Consider the following 25378-nt stretch of genomic DNA (forward strand, 5'->3'; position numbering starts at 1 on the left):
AAAGAACTAGGGGTACAGAGGTCAGCATCAAGATGCAGAGTCCCCAGGGAGAGGAAGTAGAATGGGAACAGGAAGGCTGCTACAGAACTAAGAGTAACCCTGGAGAGACAGAAATGGTGGACAGGAATGATAGTGAAATTTGCCTGCCTGAGTGGGGCCACTGGGTTCCCTGGTAGAAAGTGTTCTTCAGATCAGCATCTAACACAAAGGAACAGGGATGGGCTAGACAAAAAGGCTGAGAGGGTCACTGAGAGGAGACCCTGGGTCTGCACCAAGAGGCAGAGTCTCCAGGGTATCAAGATCGCACTGGTAATAACAGTAATTCTGGAGAGACAATAATGAAAGTGCTCTATTTCCAGATTTGTTTATTTTATTTTATTTTATTTTAATTTTGAGACAGGGTTTCTCTGTGTAGCCTAGCTGTCCCAGAACTCTGTAGACCAGGCTGGCCTTGAAATCACAGAGATCTACTTGCATCTGCCTCCCAAGTGCTAGGATTAAAGGAATGTTTCACCACCTCCTGGCATATTTACAGACTTTTTGAGGTAAGTCTCTAGCTCAGGCTGGCCTTAAACTAACAAGCCTCCTCTTACTTCAGTACCCCATCCCATCCCCAAGTACTGGGATTATAGATGTAAGCACAATCAATGGCCTATACTTAATGTTTAAATCTATGTGATTAATTATAAGTTCTTAGGCAACAACAAAGGTCTTATACTATCATGTTTTTCAATCCTTTAAAACTGTATAAGGAATGTTTTGTGCATGACAAGCACTAATAAATTACTATACATTCCATTTATTATTTTATACAAGTACTTTTAAAAAAAGATTTATTTATTTATTACATATATAGTGTTCTGCCTGCATATGTATCTGCAAGCCAGATGAGGGCAACAGAGCTCATTATAGATGGCTATGAGCTACCACGTGTTTGCTGGAAATTGAACTCAGGATCTCTGGAAGAGCAGTCAGTGCCCTTAACCCCTGAGCCATCTCTCCAGCCCCCTTACACCAGTACTTTTAAAAAATATACTTTACAAGATTTACCATGATTTATACTTAAATAACAAGTACCACCTACAAGTCACTGAGCCTCAAAGTCTTGAAAGACACAGTTGCAATAGTCACCTTAGAATGTGTTGAACATCCAAGTGTTCTACTCAAATTCAGACACTAAGACTGCTGATTTTCAATGAGATAAAAGCAAAATACATTTTTTTTTTCCAATAGGGGCTTTTACATACCAAGGCTGGTCACCAGAAATATCCATTGTAACTAAAATCTAAACAAAAGACAACTAAAAGACTTACAACTTTATTGAGAAAGGGCCCATGAAACTGTAGCCGACTCTGGGCTGACTTGGGAAATGTGCCCCTCCTCACCCGTATTACAAGCTAGTGGCTCAGAGGTATTGGGCCTGAAGCTGGAGCATCCGGGAAGACGATCAGTACAAACCTGGAACAGCCTCATTCAAACAGAGCCAACTGCCACCATATGGATTCCAGTGATTGGTCCTCCCAGTTTCCTGGACCTCCTGTCTGAGGGTAAAGGCCACACAGCCTCTCAGCTGCTTCGTCTCCTCACGACGGGGAGGGGAAGTGACAAGACTAAGCTATTCAAAGCTGCCAAGTAGACGCTAACTCATGGCTATTTTCACCGGCCTCTGTCTTTAGCTACTGCTGCACACTAATGTCCACTGTTGGTTTCTGAGACTTTGTCTTTCTAGTCCATGAAAAATAATATATGAAGCTACAAACCAACAAACTCCAGCAGAGGCACTGACATGACTTAGAGCTGAAGTAACCTTTAAGGAGGTAACTATGGTGGATTCTCGGGCAGTCTGGAGTCTTGCTAGACACTTCATTATTCCTGCATCTCTACACAGACACTCAAATATTTTAAGCATGGTAGGAGTTCATCAATTAAGGTTTAGTTTCTGGATAAGATTCTAGCCAGCTCAAAACACTGGCTGCATCTTTGTTTAAAACACACCCATTCTTCTTGTTACCATGGTGCTGTCACCCTCACCTCCAGTGTCACTGCCAAGCCCTCTCACTGCTGCCCCTGGTTTTGATACATAATGCACGTGTGTGCTGGGATCATCAAGGCATCACTTCCACCAAGAGGTCATTTCTACTTTACACTCTAAGTTCCCAAAAGACTTGGATTGGGAACAGTCTTCATAGTAGACTCCCAATGCAGTAGCATTTCCTCTTACAGAGGAAGCCAGAGGCCTTATCTGGAAGACTAACAAAGCCCTTGGGTAGTCCTGTAAAGGGAATGCTGTTTGTCTCACAGTAACCAGAACCCAGGCAAACTGCTGAAGATGAAAAGTTACATGCCAGCTTGAAACCTGGCAGCTTAATGTCTATCTCCAACTTTACCCTGTACCATTAGGGTGATGGCATTGTTTGGTGTCACAGTAGCAAATGAGAAGTGTCAATGTCACACTACTTTGTGGTTTAGCTACACTCTCACAAAGTCCAGAGAAGATCTCCCAAAGGTCCATCATTCATCTCCCTGCCCAGCTTCTCAGAGATAAAAATGGTGAGCTTTCCCTTGACAAGCCAGTTTCAGACAGCACACACAGCAGCTTAAAACTGAGGAATCTATGTTGCTGTTAGTATTTTATAATGAATAAACTTATGGAATCCATAGAAATTGCACTGCCAATTTCTTCCAAGGAATTCAGCATATAATTTTAGACTCTCCCAAGGAAGTCAGCATATAATTAATCCTAAAGAGCCTGGATTTATACTCAAATAAATAATCTAGTGCCTGAGGAAGAAAAACTTAAAATTGATAAAATAATGAGAAAAATACAGGTTATACATGGACCTTACCTTGGCTAAGTTATAATGTCAGTGTAGGTTACTGCATTTAAAGGCACAGCCTATGATGCTGGTGAAGGCTAGCAAACCCATCCACAGACAGAACAGCCCTGGGGTCTGTGACAAAAGTACATAAAAAGACAAGGGCTACCCTGGTTACCACATTCAGATATTTACTTGCTCAGCTGAAGTTGGCTTAGAAGACCAATACTGAACAGCTTTTGGGTGTTCTCTGGAACGTCCCATTAGACCCTAGTGACTCTCAGCTGTCTTGCACATCCAGGATTATCAAGTCTGGAGAAGCCCAGAAGCATCAGTCCTTGTTTCCCAGATGCTTCAAATGTGCAGCCAGGCTGCAGGCTACACTGCAGCTCTTCCAGAGGCTGCAGCATGAAAGCACAGGACAGTTCCAGGTTAGACAGTTCTGTGGCTTCCAAGTTCCAAAAGAAAGGGATCTTTTTAGAACAGGGCCCAGTTGTGCTTCCTCTAAAGACACAGGCTGCTGTTTGGAGGTGTTGACGGTCAGAGGTTATCTGGAGCGTTGGTTATAAAGAAGAAAGTCCTTGTCTTGGCAGAGCAGGCAGAGTTTCAGGCTTCGGCAGCTGCCTCCAGCAACATAAAATGCCCAGATGCCCATGAGCACCATGATTATATATGCGGTTACCAGATTCAATTCATAATAAGAACTTAGAAAAGTCTGCAAGGGAAAAATAAATCAGTTTGGGTAAAGCACAAACTTATTAAACATGTGGAATAAACAGAGATAGGGGAAAATACACAATGCTTCCAACAGCTGGACTGTCTCACAAACATGAGATGAACATCATCTCTGTGTCAGGAAGGCACAGAGAACAATCTATTCAACAAACAGTGGTCAGTGAATTTGCACTTTGCTTGACTTAAATGGCAACCCAGAAGAGAGCTGTTAGCCAGAACTTAATGGATACTTAACAGAAAACACATGGAGGATATGCCTAATTTATACCCATTTCTGTGCTAAGTTGGCTTTAAGAATTTACAAGAAAGTCAGGTACATCTAGATTACTTTAATAAGAACCTTTAGTAGTCAAAGGAACATGAGGAAGCGGAGTTAGGTTTTGGCTGTGCAACTTCTATGGATTCCAAAACACTAACAGCAACATAGCCCAGCGGCAGAGTGCATGCTTATTATGCATGAAGTCCTGGATTCAAGCCCCAACACCAAAGCATGATTGACAGAGGGCCAAAAGGTGCTGTGACTGAAATGACTGAGGACAAGGCTTCACTCTGGTGGAACTTATATACTAATAAGTAACAGATAAAGAAGAAATAAGTTAACTGCCAATTGTGATTGATGCTAAGACAGAATACTTACAGTTATGACAAACGCTAGGATTAGAACAAGGTGATCTATTTAAGGGGTGATGTGGGCCCCGAGAAAGTGGCACTTAACTTGAGACAGACAAGAAGGAGCATGCACTAGCCCTGTGCAGGCTGGCCATGGAGGAGCAGACATGAGGACAGAGATGAGATCTAGATGATACAGATGAGAACTAGAGTCAGTAGGAATACAGTTTAGGAATGGAGGAGCAGATGAGGCCAGGCAGCTGTGAAGCCCTGGCTAAGGGATGTGAATGCTACTCTGTGTGATGCAGGGCCATAGAGAGGGTTTAGATTGGGATGCTAATGATTGGTTTTGATTGTTAAACTGCATGAAATGGATTAGAGGGACTGGTGAGTCAGGAGATGAGTCAAGAGGAGACTGCACTGGTGAGGAGAGTGTGAGGTGGTCATCTATGGGGTATGGTAGAGATGGAAAGCAGATAGGATGAGCTCACAGGGCTCACTGATGGGTTCAATGTGAAGAAGATGCCAAGTCTCTTGTATTTCTTGCCAAACCCTTGAGTGCACCCTTGCCACCTCTTCCTCTCACAGGCCTCTTTCACTCTGTAAGAGGCACTGATGGCTCCACTGTGGACACCTGTTTCCTGAATCCAGTCATTTCTTGAGCCTAGCTGCTCTTTCATCCCAGTCCTCCCTGCCTTTCCCTTACTGAGGTGACCTCTCCATCCTTTCCAGATGTGCATTCCAAGGCATACTTGTGTGAGATCATGGAACTCTCGAAAGTTGGTTCTCCTCTTCCATGAAGTGCTCCACAGATTAAACTCAGGTTTTCAAGTTGGCCTGGCAAGCACTTTTGTATGCAGATGAGGCGTGGTGCTAATTAGCATGGCTGTGGAAACCATGTGGTATCAGTGGGAGATGCGGTTAAGAGTTGATGGTGAGAGAAGTGTGTGGCTTGGAGGTTAGAGGCACATCTAGAAAATGTAAGGCTTTGGCTTTTCCTCTTAAACAGAACAGTTGTTATAACAGTGTTGAAGAAAGGAATGTGGCACTGTGGAGGCTGAGGCAGCATGACTTTGAGGCCAGTCTATGTACCTTGTGATTACCAGAATAGCGTGGGCTACAGACCGAGATCCTGCCTCAAAATACAAATTACTTTTACCTTTTCCCTGGATCAGGAGAAACCTTGTCAATACTGTGTGTAAAATGTGCGAAGAGTCTAGACAAGGCCATAGCAGGGTCACTTTGATAACTGTCATGTATTTGAATGACATATTACCAGTCAAATCCAAGTCATTACACACTGCACTAAAAATAGGTCTGACACGAGTTTTAAACTTTACTTTGTGAACTGGCACTGTTATAATGTCAGTAAGGAGTGGAACCAACACTTCTGCTACTGGTCAGAAGTGGAAAGGGTCGCCAGCTTACAGAGCATGTTTCAGCAATTTGTATCCAGCACTCAAAATACTCACTCCAATTAGTCAGTTTCCATGGTTCTCTACCTCAAAACCTATGGGAAGAGTCCTGCACTTAAAAACAGTCACAAAAGCTCGACAACAGCCAGGACAACAACAAAAGGGAAGTGATTAACCAGTCAGATTAAAGTAATTTTCATGTAACGATTTAAACTTACTAAAATGTGTATCTTGAGGGATCTATAATGAAGGAAAATCGCTTCAGATGCCCTTCATAACACAAGCACAGTGCCAAGCACTTTAGGCTTGACCATACATCCACTGAAGGACAGGCATGGGAAATCTCTAATGAGACAGACCCCATACTGACAGTGGCTGTCACTCTACTAAACTGGCAGGACCCATGTCCACTTCCAGGGCTTCCCTGGTTTGTGCTCATGTCCCCATGAGCCTGTCCCTTAACTGGGGTAGAATCCACCACTCAGAGGTCTGCACCTGAGCTGCACAGGCCCCAAGCACAGTGCCAGCACTCACCTGGGTGGACACCACCAGATGTGTCAGGAGAACCGTAAGGAGGATGTACCACTTATTCTTCTCACAGCCATCAAAGAACACAACGCCCCAGAACACGTGCAGCATTATGATGACCAGTGTCATGAAAGCTGAAAGACATGTCAGCAGTTAGGGGCCAGGCCTGCAGACAGCAGACACCAAAGCCAGGGGAACCCCACAACTGCTCACCAGCTCTGAGGGGCCCCTGGCTGCAGTGGCAGAATCTGGCCACCAGTGCCCAGAAGTGGCTTTGAGAGGAACTCTGAGTTAACTGTCAAAGAAGCATATCTTTCTGGAAGAGGGGTGCAGCCTTTGTAGCAGCTATTCCTCTAGAATATGGACCTGGTTGACAAAAACCCAACTTGGATTTGGTTTTCAAGAAGGTTCCCTGAGATATGCAATGAGATTAGTATAAAATCTACACAGCTTATTTTCAATTAGCCTGTAGCCCTACCTAAGGTGAATTTTCAGGTCTAGCCATTCTGAAGAGGACAGTTCCTAAGGACCGATGGCTGCCAATGTTGTGACACTGAGACCACTTACCTGAGTCAAAAAGACCAAGGGAATTCTTTTTATGTCATAGTGTTTCTTGATGTCAATCAAATGTCAAGGGAATTCCCTACCACAGGCATTTGGCATCTAGCTGGCAGCCTTTGCTCACCCTTCTCTAAGGACATTGCCATGGGTGCTAAGATCAGCTAAGTGTGCTCCCAGGGCTAGCTCCTAGAGTCCAAATGCTCTTACTGGTGACATTTTCCAGACTGTTCTTATTCCAAACAGTGTTATCCTGAAAGTTTCAGACAAGTATTCTCAGGACCTCATTGACCCTTATCTTGCTTCTAAAGTCTATGTCTGAATGTCTTGATCCTTCCTGCTAAGAAATCTGATGGACTGACTTTGCCTCCATTGTTAAGTCAGACATCTCAGACTAGCATTGAAGGCCCTCAACAGTCTAGACCCAAATGACTTTAACAGGACATCCTCTAGGAATTTTCAACTGCACCCTTATGTCAGAAACACAGAACTTGTGCCAGGTTTGGAGGTGCAGGACTCAGGAGGTAGAGACAGAATTAGAAGGCTCATAAGTTCAAGGTCATCTTTGATTTGCTTAGGAGATATTAAGTCATATAAAGTAGAGTTTAGCTAAGGGAGCACTTTCTCCAAAATACCACAAAGGTAAGTAGTAACCAGGCCTGTCAATCGTGAAGAAGGCTAGGATGTGTTTGTTTACCAGGACTGGCCAGTGTAGGCTCTATTCCCAAGACAACAGTGACAAGCCTGACTTAAAACCAACCATTATGCCTATTTTCATATCAAAGAACATGCCTATAACAGACAGCCCAAGGAGATAACACAGGGTAGCAACCACTGACAAATTCTTATAGGTCATAAAGCTCACATAGTTCTCTTCTTGAGAAAACATAATTCTAACAGATGGGCAAAATGACTCCTGGTCACAACTATTTGAAAAAACAAACAACACTGGTGTACTTAAAATAATTATGGCAATATCTTTAGTGTATAAATCTCTCATCTGCTAAGTCTCCAGATTTACACTATCCTGTCTCTGTTTACATTGTATAACCTATGAGAGGAGTGTTTAAGAATGACAGCATATATAAAATGCATAAGCCTAAGATGTACATATAAGTTAGGGAGGTCTACTGTTTGAGGCTGACTCTTCTTCAGGCATTAGCCAGAGCTGGATTATAAAGAGCTGGATTATAAAGGAGCACTTGTTTATTAATCTCTAACTATAGAGAATAATTTCTCACTGGAAAGACCCAATGCTGTAACAGTGGCAGGAGGAGAGAACTGACTCCCACAAGTTGTCCTCTGACCTCCACACATATGCCATGATACCCAAAATTATGTTCTCAAATAAATCTATCCTCTGTGCAGCCAGCAAGTTCATCGGCTTAAAAATCTTTGACTTTCTGAGGTCTATAGCATACAGTTCAGATCCTCTAAATCTGGCCACAAGTTAAGGGAAAGTGTTAATGGATCATGTTTCTTAATGTTGCCTGTACATCTCCATGTCAATTACCTTTGCAAATATCCAACTCAGCTCCATTCCCATATAAAATTAGACAACCTTGACTTACAGTTGGCCATTAGGCCCATCCCATACCAAAGAACCTGCCTTTAACAGGTAGCTCATGGTGCCAGTATAGGGTGACTCCCATCATTCAGTCCTAGCAGATCATTAAGTCATCTGTGCTCTCATTAGGAAAAGCCTAATTCTGTCAGGTGGGCAAGATGACTCTAGGTAACAACTCTTCAAAAAGAACAACCCTGGTGCACCTAAGGAACACTTTTGGCAATGTCTTTGCTATATAAATCTCCCAATCGCCCAAGTTGCTAGACTCGTGTCTTGTCTTCAAGTGTAACCTGGGGTTAGGATGCCAAGGAGATTTAAGGTTGACAGTGTATGTTGAATGTGTATGCCTAACGTCTATATAAGCTGGTAAAATTTCCTGTTTGAGGCTGGCTCCCTTTTGTGCATTAGCGGGAACAAGTCATACACTGTCATTAAGGAGTAGCTGTTTCCTTCATCAATCTCTAAAGTGTGCAGAGTAATTTCTTACGGGTAATGCATATTGACTCTATGCCACAATACAATAAATTACAATGTGAATGCTTCGTCTAGAAACCATGCCATGCAGCCACCCTGAAGTGATCACTGTGACTCTCTTTAGCAGAGATGTGGGTAGGTTGCAAGGGGAGGTTCAGGAGGGACCCGGCACTGTAGAGCCAGAACTAAACAGAATTGGCTGTTAAACAGGCCCACAAATGCCAGGGTTCCTAATACACACAGCCAGCCACACAGTCACAGAGCCACATGGGTTCTAGCTGAGGTTGTTGAGGAAGGCTAGACTAGTAAAGCTAAAAGTAGGGTGGAATTTTCCCTTTCAAATGCTTGTAATGCTGAGTTTAGTTTCATGTAATGCTTAATGACTCTAGGCATTCTTTCTTCATTTTTCATTTTCTTTAGACAGTGTTTCACTATGTAGCTCAGGCTGACCTTGAACTCGTGGGGATCCATCTGCCTCTGCTTCCCCCACTCCCAAGTCCTGGGATTAAAAGTATATATGCCACCATACCCAGCTTTTTGGTCATTGCTTCTGTCCTGTCTGAAAGTACTGGAAACTGAGGCCTGTAGGGCCTCTTCCTTCTACTTGGAGCACCCCTCCCTGCAGCCCTTTCCTTTGTTGGCCTTGGTTATTAATCATCTTTAAGAAATTTCTATTCAAATGGCACTTCCTCCATAAACTTGTATTTACTTTTCAGTAAATATTTTTAAGTGCCATCCAGTAAGAAAGGTCTCCATGAGGCTCTGGGGATGGCCATGAACGAGATAGCCTTAACTTTTGCTTATATCATTTAGCACACAACTGGGACAGTAGTCACATCAGTCACTCACACCTGAGGTACATATGACAAAGGCAGAGACCTTTCCTGTTGCCATGTGAGTCCATGCCTGTCTTCCTCTCTGTAACATCTACATTATTCTTTGTGTTTGCTTTTATTCCACCATGGGCAGAAGGCATGGAGAAACCTTTAATAGTTATTTACAGAATATATAGTTAAATAATGGAAAGGACTTGTCCCCAAGTGTTAATGAGTTAGGATATGATATGACTTGAACTTGGAACGCCAATCCCATACTACCTTCCCTAGCAAACTTACAAGAAATGGCAGAATCTAACTCACTGCTGGCCTGCTCCATAGATAACAAAGGACAAACGTGTTCATTTCATAAACTATGCCTGTCTGTAACATAAAAATCCATGTATAGACTTCCGGCACCCTCCCAGCCGGAGGACAGAGACCTGCCCTGCAGAGAGCGCCATCTTGGCTCCGGGACTCCGCCGAACTTAGTCTACAGGTTAGAGTGAGGACCACAGAGGCAGACAGCTTCTGGGACAGGCGGGAGCCACAGAGCCGCTGAGGCAGCACCCTTTTGGGGCCGCAGACATCCGGCACCCTCCCAGTCGGAGGACAGTGACCTGCCCTGCAGAGAGCGCCATCTTGGCTCCGGGACTCCGCCGAACTTAGTCTACAGGTTAGAGTGAGGACCACAGAGGCAGACACCTTCTGGGACAGGCAGGAGCCACAGAGCCGCTGAGGCAGCACCCTTTTGGGGCCGCAGACATCCGGCACCCTCCCAGTCGGAGGACAGTGACCTGCCCTGCAGGGAGCGCCATCTTGACTCCGGGACTCCGCCGAGCTTAGTCTGTACAGGTCAGAGTGGGGACCACGGGAGCAGACGGCTTCTGGGACAGGCGGGAGCCACAGAGCTGCTGAGGCAGCACCCTTTAGGGGCCGCAGACATCCGGCACCCTCCCAGTCGGAGGACAGTGACCTGCCCTGCAGGGAGCGCCATCTTGGCTCCGGGACTCCGCCGAACTTAGTCTGTACAGGTCAGAGTGGGGACCACAGAGGCAGACAGCTTCTGGGGCAGGCGGGAGCCACAGAGCCGCTGAGGCAGCACCCTTTTGGGGCCGCAGACATCCTACACCCTCCCAGCCGGAGAACAGTGACCTGCCCTGCAGGGAGCGCCATCTTGGCTCCGGGACTCCGCCGAACTTAGTCTACAGGTTAGAGTGAGGACCACAGAGGCAGACAGCTTCTGGGACAGGCGGGAGCCACAGAGCCGCTGAGGCAGCACCCTTTTGGGGCCGCAGACATCCGGCACCCTCCCAGTCGGAGGACAGTGACCTGCCCTGCAGGGAGCGCCATCTTGGCTCCGGGACTCCGCCGAACTTAGTCTGTACAGGTCAGAGTGAGGACCACAGAGGCAGACAGCTTCTGGGACAGGCGGGAGCCACAGAGCCGCTGAGGCAGCACCCTTTTGGGGCCGCAGACATCCTACACCCTCCCAGCCGGAGAACAGTGACCTGCCTTGCAGGGAGCGCCATCTTGGCTCCGGGACTCCGCCGAACTTAGTCTGTACAGGTAAGACTGAGGACCACAGAGGCAGACAGCTTCTGGGACAGGCGGGAGCCACAGAGCCGCTGAGGCAGCACCCTTTTGGGGCCACAGACATCCGGCACCCTCCTAGCTGGAAGACAGTGGTCTGCCCTGCACAGGAGCCCTCTGCCTCAGGAGCAGGGAGCACATCTTGGATCCAGGACTCCACTGAACTTAAGGACTTAGTCTGCACAGCTGAGAGTGTGTACCACAGAAGCCTACAGCTTCTGTGACCTGCCAAAGCAACACAGCATCTGGGAAAGGTCCTGTTTTCCGCCTTCTTCTTCGGCCAGGAGGAGGTCCAAACCCCAGATATCTGTACACCTTCCCTTTAAGAGGAAAGCTTGTCAGCAGGGAGTGCTCTAACCACTGAAACTCAGAGGAGAGAGCCTGTCTCCCAGGTCTGCTGACAGAGGATACTCAGAATCCCCAGAAGAACAACCTCTGAACAGAGACAACTATAACAACTCCAGAGATTACCAGATGGCGAGAGGTAAAGGTAAGAATCTTACTAACAGAAACCAAGACCACTCACCATCATCAGGACCCAGCACTCCCACTTCGCCCAGTCCAGGGCACCCCAACACACCTGAAAAACTAGACCTGGATTTAAAAGCATATCTCATGATGATGGTAGAGGACATCAAGAAGGACTTTAAAGAACTACAGGAGAACATGGCTAAAGAGTTACAAGTCCTTAAAGAAAAACAGGAAAACACAACCAAACTGGTAGAAGTCCTTAAAGAGAAACAGGAAAACACATCCAATCAGATGATGGAAATGAACAAAACCATACTAGACCTAAAAAGGGAAGTAGACACAATAAAGAAAACCCAAAATGAGGCAACACTGGAGATAGAAACCCTAGGAAAGAAATCTGGAACCATAGATGCAAGCATCAGCAACAGAATACAAGAGATGGAAGAGAGAATCTCAGGTGCAGAAGATTCCATAGAGAACATGGGCACAACAATCAAGGAAAATGGAAAATGCAAAAAGATCCTAACTCAAAACATCCAGGAAATACAGGACACAATGAGAAGACCAAACCTACGGATAATAGGAGTGGATGAGAATGAAGATTTTCAACTCAAAGGACCAGCAAACATCTTCAACAAAATTATAGAAGAAAACTTCCCAAATCTAAAGAAAGAGATGCCCATGAACATACAAGAAGCCTACAGAACTCCAAATAGGCTGGACCAGAAAAGAAATACCTCCAGACACATAATAATCAGAACAACAAATGCACTAAATAAAGATAGAATACTAAAAGCAGTAAGAGAAAAAGGCCAAGTAACATATAAAGGCAAGCCTATCAGAATTACAACAGATTTTTCACCAGAGACTATGAAAGCCAGAAGATCCTGGACAGATGTTATACAGACACTAAAAGAACACAAATTCCAGCCCAGGCTACTATACCCAGCCAAACTCTCAATTAACATAGATGGAGAAACCAAAGTATTCCACGACAAAACCAAATTCACACATTATCTCTCCACGAATCCAGCCCTTCAAAGGATAATAACAGAAAAAAACCAATACAAGGACAGGAACCACGCCCTAGAAACAACAAGAAGGTAATCCCTCAACAAACCTAAAAGAAGACAGCCACAAGAACAGAATGCCAACTTTAACAACAAAAATAACAGGAAACAACAATTACTTTTCCTTAATATCTCTTAATATCAATGGACTCAACTCCCCGATAAAAAGACATAGACTAACAAACTGGCTACACAAACAAGACCCAACATTTTGCTGCTTACAAGAAACTCATCTCAGAGAAAAAGATAGACACTACCTCAGAATGAAAGGCTGGAAAACAATTTTCCAAGCAAATGGTCTGAAGAAACAAGCTGGAGTAGCCATTCTAATATCAGATAAGATTGACTTCCAACCCAAAGTCATCAAAAAAGACAGGGAGGGGCACTTCATACTCATCAAAGGTAAAATCCTCCAAGAGGAACTATCAATCCTGAATATCTATGCTCCAAATACAAAGGCAGCCTCATTCATTAAAGAAACTTTAGTAAATCTCAAAGCACACATTGCACCTCATACAATAATAGTGGGAGACTTCAACACACCACTTTCACCAATGGACAGATCATGGAAACAGAAACTAAACAGGGACACAGTGAAACTAACAGAAGTTATGGATCAAATGGATCTGGCAGATATCTACAGAACATTTTACCCTAAAACAAAAGGATACACCTTCTTCTCAGCACCTCATGGTACCTTCTCCAAAATTGACCACGTAATTGGGCACAAAACAGGACTCAACAGATACAAAAACATTGAAATTGTCCCATGCATCCTATCAGATCACCATGGACTAAAGCTGATCTTCAATAACAAAATAAATAATAGAAAGCCAACCTTCACGTGGAAACTGAACAACACTCTTCTCAATGATACCTTGGTCAAGGAAGGAATAAAGAAAGAAATTAAGGACTTTTTAGAGTTCAATGAAAATGAAGCCACAACATACCCAAACTTATGGGACGCAATGAAAGCATTTCTAAGAGGAAAACTCATAGCTCTGAGTGCCTCCAAAAGGAAACTAGAAAGAGCACACATTAGCAGCTTGACAACACACCTAAAAGCACTAGAACAAAAGGAAGCAAATTCACCCAAGAGGAGTAGACGGCAGGAAATAATCAAACTCAGGGGTGAAATCAACCAAGTGGAAACAAGAAAAACTATTCAAAGAATCAACCAATCAAGGAGCTGGTTCTTTGAGAAAATCAACAAGATAGATAAACCCTTAGCCAGACTCACTAGAGGGCACAGGGAAAGCATCCTAATTAACAAAATCAGAAATGAAAAAGGAGACATAACAACAGATCCTGAAGACATCCAAAACACCATCAGATCCTTCTACCAAAGGCTATACTCAACAAAACTGGAGAACCTGGATGAAATGGAGAAGTTCCTAGACAGATACCAGGTACCAAAGTTGAATCAAGATCAGGTTAATGATCTAAACAGCCCTATATCCCCCAAAGAAATAGAAGCAGTCATTAATAGTCTCCCAACCAAAAAAAGCCCAGGACCAGATGGGTTTAGTGCAGAGTTCTATCAGACCTTCAAAGAAGATCTAATCCCAGTTCTTCACAAACTATTCCACAAAATAGAAACAGAAGGTACTCTACCCAACTCATTCTATGAAGCCACAATTACTCTGATACCTAAACCACAAAAAGACCCAACAAAGATAGAAAACTTCAGACCAATATCCCTTATGAATATTGATGCAAAAATCCTCAATAAAATTCTTGCTAACCGAATCCAAGAACACATCAAAACAATCATCCATCCTGACCAAGTAGGTTTCATCCCAGGGATGCAGGGATGGTTCAATATACGGAAATCCATCAACGTAATCCAGTATATAAACAAACTCAAAGACAAAAACCACATGGTCATCTCGATAGATGCGGAAAAAGCATTTGACAAGATCCAACACCCATTCATGATAAAAGTCTTGGAAAGATCAGGAATTCAAGGCCCATACCTAAACATGATAAAAGCAATCTACAGCAAACCAGTAGCCAACATCAAAGTAAATGGTGAGAAGCTTGAAGCAATCCCTCTAAAATCAGGGACTAGACAAGGCTGTCCACTTTCTCCATACCTATTCAACATTGTACTTGAAGTCCTAGCCAGAGCAATTCGACAACAAAAGGAGATCAAAGGGATACAAATTGGAAAAGATGAAGTCAAAATATCACTTTTTGCAGATGATATGATAGTATATATAAGTGACCCTAAAAATTCCACCAGAGAACTCCTAAGCCTGATAAACAGCTTTGATGAAGTAGCTGGATATAAAATTAACTCAAACAAATCAATGGCCTTTCTCTACACAAAGAATAAACAGGCTGAGAAAGAAATTAGGGAAACAACACCCTTCTCAATAGTCACAAATAATATAAAATATCTTGGCGTGACTCTAACTAAGGAAGTGAAAGATCTGTATGATAAAAACTTCAAGTCTCTGAAGAAAGAAATTATAGAAGATCTCAGAAGATGGAAAGATCTCCCATGCTCATGGATTGGCAGGATCAACATTGTAAAAATGGCTATCTTGCCAAAAGCAATCTACAGATTCAATGCAATCCCCATCAAAATTCCAAATCAATTCTTCAACGAATTAGAAAGTGCAATCTGCAAATTCATCTGGAATAACAAAAAACCTAGGATAGCAAAAACTCTTCTCAAGGATAAAAGAACCTCTGGTGGAATCACCATGCCGGACCTAAAGCTCTACTACAGAGCAATTGTGATAAAAACTGCATGGTACTGGTATAGTGACAGACAAATAGACCAATGGAATAGAATTGAAGACCCAGAAATGAACCCACACACCTACGGTCACTTGATCTTCGACAAGGGAGCTAAAAACATCCAGTGGAAGAAAGACAGCATTTTCAACAAATGGTGCTGGCACAACTGGTTGTTAACATGTAGAAGAATGCGAATCGATCCATTCCTATCTCCTTGTACTAAGGTCAAGTCTAAGTGGATCAAGGAACTTCACATAAAACCAGAGACACTGAAACTTATAGAGGAGAAAGTGGGGAAAAGCCTTGAAGATATGGGCACAGGGGAAAAATTCCTGAATAGAACAGTAATGGCTTGTGCTGTAAGATCGAGAATTGACAAGTGGGACCTCATGAAACTACAAAGCTTCTGCAAGGCTAAAGACACCATCAATAAGACAAAAAAACCACCAACAGATTGGGAAAGGATCTTCACCTATCCTAAATCAGATAAGGGACTAATATCCAATATATATAAAGAACTCAAGAAGGTGGACTCCAGAAAGTCAAATAACCCCATTAAAAAATGGGGCTCAGATCTGAACAAAGAATTCTCACCTGAGGAATACCGAATGGCAGAGAAACACCTGAAAAAATGTTCAACATCCTTAATCATCAGGGAAATGCAAATCAAAACAACCCTGAGATTCCACCTCACACCAGTCAGAATGGCTAAGATCAAAAATTCAGGTGACAGCAGTTGCTGGCGAGGATGTGGAGAAAGAGGAACACTCCTCCATTGTTGGTGGGATTGCAAGCTTGTACAACCACTCTGGAAATCAGTCTGGCGGTTCCTCAGAAAATTGGACATAGTACTACCGGAGGATCCAGCAATACCTCTCCTGGGCATATATCCAGAAGATGTCCCAACCGGTAAAAAGGACACATGCTCCACTATGTTCATAGCAGCCCTATTTATAATAGCCAGAAGCTGGAAAGAACCCAGATGTCCCTCAACAGAGGAATGGATACAGAAATTATGGTACATTTACACAATGGAGTACTACTCAGCTATTAAAAAGAATGAATTTATGAAATTCCTAGCCAAATGGATGGACCTGGAGGGCATCATCTTGAGTGAAGTAACACAATCACAAAAGAACTCACACAATATGTATTCACTGATAAGTGGATATTAGCCCAAAACTTAGGATACCCAAGATTTAAGATACAATTTGCTAAACGCATGAAACTCAAGAAGAATGAAGACCAAAGTGTGGACACTGTGCACCTTCTTAGAATTGGGAACAAAACACCCAGGGAAGGAGTTACAGAGACAAAGTTCGTAGCGGTGATGAAAGGATGGACCATTTAGAGACTGCTGTATCCAGGGATCCATCCCATAATCAACTTCTAAACGCTGACACCATTGCATACACTAGCAAGATTTTGCTGAAAGGACCCAAATATAGCTGTCTCTTGTGAGACGATGCTGGGGCCTAGCAAACACAGGAGTGGATGTTCACAGTCAGCTATTGGATGTATCACAGGGCTCCCAATGGAGAAGCTAGAGAAAGTACCCAAGGAGCTAAAGGGATCTGCAACCCTATTGTTGGAACAACATGATGTACTAACTAGAACCCCGGAGCTCTTGTCTCTAGCTGCATATGTATCGAAAGATGGCCTAGTCAGCCATCAATGGAAAGAGAGGCCCATTGGACTTGCAAACTTTATATGCCCCAATATAGGGGAATGCCAGGGCCAAAAGAATGGGAATGGGTGGGTAGGGAAGTGGGGGGCGCTATGGGGGACTTTTGGGATAGCATTGGAAACGTAATTGAGGAAAATATGTAATAAAAATATTAAAAAAATAAATAAATAAAAAAAAGTTTAAAAAAAAATCCATGTATATACAGGTATCATACAATATATGTATTATTAACACAACTGACATAGATAGAGGTTAATTTACCTCTTACTCCTTACTTATTCTAATTACCACTTTAGGAACAAATCTACTTTTCCAAGGCACTCATTTTAAGCTGGCCTGAAACAGATTTGTTTACTGAAGGGAGTTGGCACCATCTAGAGGACAGAAGCCAGCAATACAAGAGGATGGAAAGAAGTTCCTTAAACACTGTAAACTTTAAGATTCATAAAACTGAACCAGTAACAGACTTTAGCTACTTAAACTATATTTGATTCTTTTTTTACAAATCTAGCATTATGTTCATTAAAATTCATGTCACAAATATTCCAGTTTAGAAATATTTACAAAGGTGATCTGCTCTGTTGGAGGCAGCATTAAGCATGACCTATTAACACACTCTCCCTTAACTCAGAGCTGGAGTTAAATAGTCTGAACTGTATGCTGCAGGCCTCAGAAAGGCAAAGACCTTTCCAACAGGGAAGACTAACTTGCTGGCTGCACAGAGAACGGATTCCCTGGAGAGGCTGATAGCACTGATGTCCACAGGAGAGGCTAAGATTTGAACTAACAAGGAAACAGAATGGTGGAGGACTGTCACCATGCTCAGGGATGGCATGATAAACAGATGGCTCTAAGCCACTACAGCTTTTAAAATTGGCCATTTCTCTGTACAACCTTTTTATTCTATTGAAATCTACTGAAACTCTATTTTTTGGTTGTATTTCCCTAAAGATGGTCACCTCCCTAATGAGCGTTAGCCTGGGTGTAAACACTGATTTAGTTGAAAAAAAAATAGATTTATGAGTTCATGTATTTCAATGACATAACTTCTGTGGGTCAGACAATTATAAATACAACAGTTGCCGGGCGTGGTGGCACACGCCTTTAATCCCAGTACTTGGGAGGCAGAGGCAGAGGCAGGCGAATTTCTGAGTTCAAAGCCAGCCTGATCTACAGATTGAGTTCCAGGGCAGCCAGGGCTATACAGAGAAACTCTGTCTCAAAAAACAAAAATAAATAAATAAATAAATAAATAAATAAATAAATAAAACTTATTTTCCTCTATTTTTAAACAAATGTGAAATTTAATGAAAAAATATTCTAATTATAAAACAAATGTGTTTTCATTGTTGCTGGTGATTGAAAAGCAATGTGAAGAGTGTCCTTTAATAGTATCTGCATAAAAGACAATTAATCTATCATTTCTTCTCTCTGAACTTAAAGATTAAACCATACTATGTAAATCTAAAAAGCACTGAGATGTAGACTAAGTAAATATTAAGACTTAGAACTGGGGGCCATGTATTTAATCCCTAGAACTAGATAAAGAAAAAATATTAAGACTAATAGGCTTACATTGAAGATGAATATAAAATTTCAAAACCAAAAAGACTTTATCTCATACAAATGAACTGCTAATATTTCAAATATACTTTAACATTTTAGAATGACAAAATAAAGATATAGATCTTATGCATGATAAATTCTGTCATATTCCAAAGCACTCAAACCCCAGCCCCCACTCCCAGGTCCTTCACTTACAGTGCCTCAGAATATCTTGCCTTTAAAAGCTTAACATAAATCATCATTCACTTGAATTCTGAAGCCAATGAATGCAATACAGATGATCCTTTAGAGCAGAACCCTGAACACGCACAGCTATGGCACATACCTGAATTAAGGAAGAACTGAGGAGAATCACCATGAATGCCCACTGTGCCTGGCCCCAAGGAGTTAGACAGGGTGTTCACAAAGGAAAACACTCCACTCATGATTCCAAAGCCCAAGCCAGAAACTAAAGAGGAAGAAAAACACCGGTAAACCCTTTTCCTGTTAGGCGTCCACTTCAGCTCTCATTCACAAGGCCTGGGGAATGCTGTTTCACTGCAGGGATAGGGTCTGCTTTCTCAGCATATGGAAGGCATGGTGTAGTTCCTACAGCTGTAGAGAAAGTGCTGCTGCAAGGCTGAGGAGGAGTTGGGTCTTTGGACTGGAAGGAAGAAGGGAAGGAAACAGCCTGCTGTTGCTGAAGCACTGGCCAGCCAGCTCTGGAAGGCTACGTGAGAAAGTGGAAGGGTAAAGGGAGTGTGGAGAGGATGAGTGGGTAAATGAACAAGGGACAGGCACAGAAGGGACAAGAGAGGATATGGGGGATTAACTGTTTGCAAGGTGAGACCCCTGGGCCAGACTGAGTTAACTCTATATAGAGACCTAGATCGTGTGTGTGTGTGTGTGTGTGTGTGTGTGTGTTGTGTGTCCGTGCTACATGTGCATGTGTGTGTGTGTGTGTTGTGTATGTAGACATGCACACTGGTGCCTGCATGAGTTTATGTGTACCAATGTGTAGGATCTGCAGGTGTTGGGTCCCCTAGAGGTAGAGTTAGAGGTGGTTGTGAGCCACTATGTGGGTGTTGGGAACTGAATAGTAGGTGCTCTTAAAGGCTGAGCCATCTTTCCAGCACTTCTATTCTTTTTCTTCATGACACCACAGGGTCTAACTTACCATAGGCCAACAGTCGCATCGAGGGTGCTATGTCCTCCTCCGGGTTTATGCTTTTCAAACCCTCACTGGCTTTTCTAAAAGAGAAATACCTTTTTAAAAAATTTCAGCTGTGGGTTTTTTGTTTTTTTGGTTTTGTGTGTGTGTGTGTGTGTGTGTGTTTAGGTTTTTACAAGACCCTTCAAAACTAGATATTAATGAGGCTTCTGATCAGGTTACACTCTAAGTCCAGAATCCACTTACCTGAAACCCAGCATATTTTTTGGTAACTTAAGTCAAAGGAGATTTATACTCCTCCTAGCTGAGGTTTACATAAGAGGAGAAATTTAAAATATTTGTAATAAACCAATAGGGATTAAGCTCAATGGAATTAACAGCGATGTTTTAATTTCCGAGATCAGTAAATACTTCTCATTATCCTGAGGGATCTACCACTTGGGATTTTCTTTTTCTCAAACTCTTATATCTTCATCTCCAACTTCTTGGTATTCTGTTGTGTTTTCCACTGTGGCTATATTCTCCCAGCCTCTCTTCTGTCTTCCAGTCCAAATAACCAAAATCCTTCTCACCCTTCTTTAGCACTTTTTTCACACACGCCAAGAACAGCATCTATCACTGAGCAGCACCTGCAGCCTGCCCTCCCCCAGCTTGTCCTACTCCTCCCCATCGCAATTTATTGTAATAACTGATAGACTGAGAGGCCAATGTCTCATGTTGCTACTTAACCATACCATCTTATGATTTTAAAATATTTTACATATGATTCATATTCCCAATTAAGCGTCAAGAGAAATGCAGTGTGCTATTTTTCTAATATGCTATATGATAAAATGCTGCCTTTAGAATAGGATATAAGTACTTAAATGAAAAAAACAAATACTTCTCAGTAAGTAATCAATCTGGAGCCATAATATCCACACTTCTGTTACAGCCAATTCCCAAACATACGAAACAGCTGCCTCTGCTCCCTGCTTCACCGTGCAGGCATATTAGGAATGTTAGGTGTGGCTCATTATACTGCTGTCTCTGTGGCCCAGAAGCTCTGCCACCGTTTAAAAGCCAACTGAAAGAATATTTGAATTATACTCACTGTAAAGTCTATCTACTAAAATAGCAAAAGAACCAACACTTTGGAATGACCTGTCAGTCAGTGCTGAAACAAAAGGAGGTGAGAGGAACTCTAAGAACAGACCTGTCAACCAGAGAATACTTATTTCCCAGCCTCGGTGTGAATTGAAACTCTAGGGGAGCCAGGTGTGGGGTGCAGGTTTGTAGTCGTAGCACTTGGGAGACTGAGGTACTAGAACTACTGCATGTTCAAGGCCATCCGGGTCTATACAGTGATAGCTACTCAAAAAGCCAACATAAAATACATTTTAAATATCAAGGAACAGACACTTATTACTGTTGGTCTACTTATTGCATAAATACAGAAATACTGCATGAATATCATTGCTTTATTAATCACTGTTCTGGTGATGTAGAATTCAATCAAGATAGCCAGATGCATACTGTCCTCTGCTTTTCTAGAATCGAAAAGAACAATCTGCTATTTCAGTGTTGTCCATTTGGAAGCACTGTTTAGTAGGAAGGATGTGGCCCAGATGTTTATGTGACTGCCTCTGCAGCAGAAACCAACTAATAAAATAAACCTACCATTCAAGGAACTCTTTTACATGTTAGTTAAACCTTATGAGTTATACAACAGCAATAAGCTATTATCGACAAATGTATCAGTGCAGTTTAATCAATACGTTGGGAGAATTTCTGTTTTGTGTAAGTTGTTTTTCTCTATTGGACACACTGTGGTACTGCAATCAGGAAGATATGAAGTTTCTAGCCATAATAGCCCATGTCTGAAATTCCAGCAAGGTCAGAAGTTCAAGGCCATTCTCAATTATATACTAGGTTGGAGGCCAAGGGAGAATGCAGGAGACCCTGTTTCAGAGTAAAACAAAGCAAAATAAAACAAAACAACAACAAAAACTCAAATGGTGTATTTCTATACAGAACCCTTGTTAATCTCACACTCGCATATACACACAAAAAAGAATAAACAAGACAGAGGTGGTGGAGTCCCCTTTAATCCTAGCACTTTGGGTGACAGGCAGTTGGAGCTCTGTGAGTTCAAGGCTAGGCTGGCTTTATATAGTAAGCTCCAGGCCAGTCAGTGTTACATAGTGAGATGCTATCTTAAACAAGCAAACATGAAGAAAATGATTTATCAATAGTTTCACAATTTTATATTGTAAAATTTGGAACTTCTAATTTTTGTTCCTGGGAACCTTAACAAATGTAATGGAGAATTTAGACTTGCGTAAACAGAGGAGACATCGTACCAATCTCTGTCATGTTTTGTGCTTTCTCACTTCCTAATGTTAAGAGGGAACTGTCGGTGCCCCAACATTTCCTTTCTCAAAACTGCTACACAGCAAGAGGAAGTTTATTCCACTTCTGGATTTATGTATCTAAGATATTTGAGGTTTTTCTTGCTTGTTTGCTTGGTTTTTGAGCTAGTCTCGTGTCACTGGCTGGCCTCACTGTTGTTGGAGAGAGCTAAGAGTACAGGGTACAATACCCTGCCCTCAACCCCCAGTACTTTAAAATAAAAAGCAACAATAAATTAAATCTTTATGATGGTAATAACTAACTTTTGCATATCACAAATATTCAACACAATTAGATGTCCTCCCTGTAAACAACTTAAATGTTACATTTTGTTTCTTTGAAAGCTCTGGGCTCTTTTCATGGCTACCACGCCCAGCTTAAAATGTTAGTTTTTCCTCTCTTTCTTTAATTTTTAAAACAATACTGGAGATCAAATCCACAGGCTCTGGGCAAGCTACCAACTGAGCTACATTCTCTGTCCTTAACATTACTTCCAACATTTACTTAATGCTCTTTACATTTTTCCCAGAGACTACAAATTTTCATGTTAAACCTTTTCAAAAGTATATTTTTAAAGTTACATTTATTTATTATTTATTTTCTGTATGTGCATACTCCTGATCACATAAATGCCATGGTATACATGTGACGGTCAAGAGACAACTTGAAGTTCTTTCATTTTTCCTACCTTTAAATGCGTGCCAGGGCTTGAACTCAGGTCATCAGGCTTGGTGGCAAGCACGTTTACCCACTGAACCATCATCTTGCCAGGTACTCCAAAGCTATGCTTTTTTGCTACTAAGAAATGGCTTCCTGGTTTTCAGTTTGTAACTTAAATTGCCTCATTATGGAAAGGGAACTCAGTATCTACTGCTAAAAGCAAGATGTTTTTAAAAATCCAGAATAACAACATGTTAGGAAGGGAGATGACCAGAAGCCTGTCCCTGGGGGTGTTGCTGAGGCTTACTTTAGGTTTTATCTATGAACTTCGTGGAGAGTCTGAGTGGCAGGAACGAAAACATTTGTCACTCCACTGACCTTACCACAGAAGCAAAGCTAAACTCATAACTTCCTGAAAGAACACAAGAACATAGGGCTCCAAGTCCAAGCTCTGACTCAAATTACTGGTTTCATGTGACGTCCTCATGGGTCCTTCAGCTGATCATATCCTAGCCCCAAATGAAAGCTCATCACACACACACACACAAGCCAGACCTCATGACAGTCTCTCCCTCTCTCTGTTTTTTTTTTTTTTTTTTTTTCCCTAAGAGAGGCTTCACTATACTCTGTGGATGTCAAGGAACTCACTTTGTAAACCAGACTGGCCTCAAACTCACAGATCTCTGCCTGTCTCTGGGGATTAAGGTGAGCACCACCAGAGCTTCTGTCTTACCTTTGCACCTCCAGTTCTGACAAAGTATCTGGGAAAATTCTCAAGAAACACTTTTGGGAGGAAGGAGAAGGAGGGAAAGACAAGGGAGCAAGGGAGCAGGAGGGCAGGAGGGCGGGCAGGCAGGCAAGCCAGGTCATAAATTTAAATACAATTTTCAGGCTAGAAATGTAACAACCACCAAATCGTAATTCAAGTCTAACTGGGAAAATAAAACAAACACTTAACTTACTTTAACAGCTTATAATATGCGAGCCTGAACAGCTCTTGGATACAGACAGAGAGCAACGCTCCGAAGATGAGCAGGTAATTCTGTACTGATTCATCTCTGTTGTCAGTAATGACTCTCACTAGGAACCAAAACATGGACGAAAGCAGGAGAGACACCAACCAGAAGAAAGCACTGGAACGTAGAAGACAAAAGTCACAAGTTAACAGAAGCACAGGAAACAAATATCTTGATCTTTTTTTAGGAAAGAAACCCTTCACATGGTATTCCGAATCAGCATTTGCTAATCAATGGTCCATTTTCCTCCTAATGAAAAAACAGTCCAAGAGGAACGTCAGATGCCCTCAACGAGAACGAGTCAGTGTACACCAGAACACTATCTGCCAGGGACTGGCAACAAGGAAGTTGGCTACTGCTTTGCCTCATTGGTGTGCCATAGAAACATATAACCAGTGGTTGTTAAAATTTTCATATCCTAGAAAATATGAATTTAATGGCGTAGCTGACTGTAAAGATAAGTATCTTTTCTGAAGGAAAACAAATACCTACACCTGTATTTATTGTGTGCACCATGGAAAACTCAGAAGTTGCAAACCCATGCTGTGGTCTAGTTGTTTTCCAGGCCCGGTCCTTATAACTTTCCTGTGGACTTTAAGGACACAGCAAGTTTTACGTTCAACAGACTCTATTGATCTTTAATGCCAACAGCGAAGGAGCACTATTTATTACAGGAAAAAAGAACGCAGAGAGGCTGGAGTTCCTGGCTAGCTATTGAGCTGCCTGGGTGCCAAGTCTCAGAAACTCAAGTCTCAGCAGGTGCAAAGGGATCAAGACCGCAGTCACCAGCAGAATTCGATATTTACCAAGTTCCCAGAAAGACTGGTGAGGTGTTGCAGCGTTTTCTCAGACTTTCACCATTGGCTGCACCCCAACCATTACCCAGGGGCCTACAAGAAAAATCTGAGCCCAAATACCTCACAGGCATTCTGAGTCCAAGAACGGGGGGTTGAGGAGGTGGACAACTGATCCCCAGGTGTCTTTAATGGCAGAGAGTGAGAACAGCTCTTCGATGCCGCTGAGCACTGAGTGAAATGAGAGATTCCTACGGAAAGACTAAGGCTCCATACACGAATGTATCCACTTATTCCCATCTAATTCCACAGAAGCCAAGACCCGCAGGGCTCGCCTGCTCAGCCTGAAACCCCCCCCACCCCAGTCTTGGACGGTCCCACAAGCTGGAGCCACTGGGAGATAGGGATCCCGGGGTCGTGGAAACCCAGGAGAGGGAGGGACCCGCGGTGTCCCGGACTCGGCTCAACCTCACCCGGCGATGAGGAAAATGACGCGCAAAGGGTCGGTGGCGATGGTGAAGAGGTAGAGTGCGAACGCCGGCCCGAAGGCGATGAAGGCGCAACCGAAGAACACAGGCACCGTCATGGTACCCGCAGAAGCCAGTCCCGGGGGAACTGAGTGGATCCGAGGTGACTGGGAAGATTTCTTAGCGGAATGCGGGGCGGGGCAGGCCTGCCAGGTGCTCCCGGCTGGATCAGAGAAGGGGGCGGAGCA

The 25378-nt window shown here is 42.9% G+C and overlaps 1 protein-coding gene across 1 annotated transcript; it reads right to left on the reverse strand.

The window, feature by feature from the left end:
- Positions 1-381: 381 nt before the first annotated feature.
- Positions 382-25378, reverse strand: LOC110302357 (putative gamma-secretase subunit APH-1C). The gene is made up of 6 exons (XM_085844729.1): positions 25137-25378; positions 23816-23986; positions 19809-19882; positions 18978-19100; positions 6110-6237; positions 382-3531 (listed from the first exon to the last, which is right to left on the reverse strand). The coding sequence occupies exons 1-6, from the start codon at positions 25247-25249 to the stop codon at positions 3364-3366; spliced, it is 777 nt and encodes a 258-aa protein (XP_085700855.1). The 5' UTR covers positions 25250-25378; the 3' UTR covers positions 382-3363.

The sequence above is a fragment of the Mus caroli genome, unplaced genomic scaffold, assembly GCF_978045245.1.
Source record: "Mus caroli unplaced genomic scaffold, Mus_caroli_1 scaffold_11, whole genome shotgun sequence".
In the NCBI taxonomy this organism is placed as follows: domain Eukaryota; kingdom Metazoa; phylum Chordata; class Mammalia; order Rodentia; family Muridae; genus Mus; species Mus caroli.

What these genes read in the sequence shown, in the direction of transcription:
- LOC110302357 (XM_085844729.1), bottom strand. Translation starts at nt 25,249, where the DNA reads ATGACGGTGCCTGTGTTCTTCGGTTGCGCCTTCATCGCCTTCGGGCCG. An exon ending in TCAGTTCTTCCTTAATTCAG is followed by an intron (nt 6,238 to 18,977) that starts GTATGTGCCATA and finishes CATGTCTTTCAG; the next exon opens with CTTTCATGACACTGGTCATC. An exon ending in ATCTGGTGGTGTCCACCCAG is followed by an intron (nt 3,532 to 6,109) that starts GTGAGTGCTGGC and finishes TTTCCCTTGCAG; the next exon opens with ACTTTTCTAAGTTCTTATTA.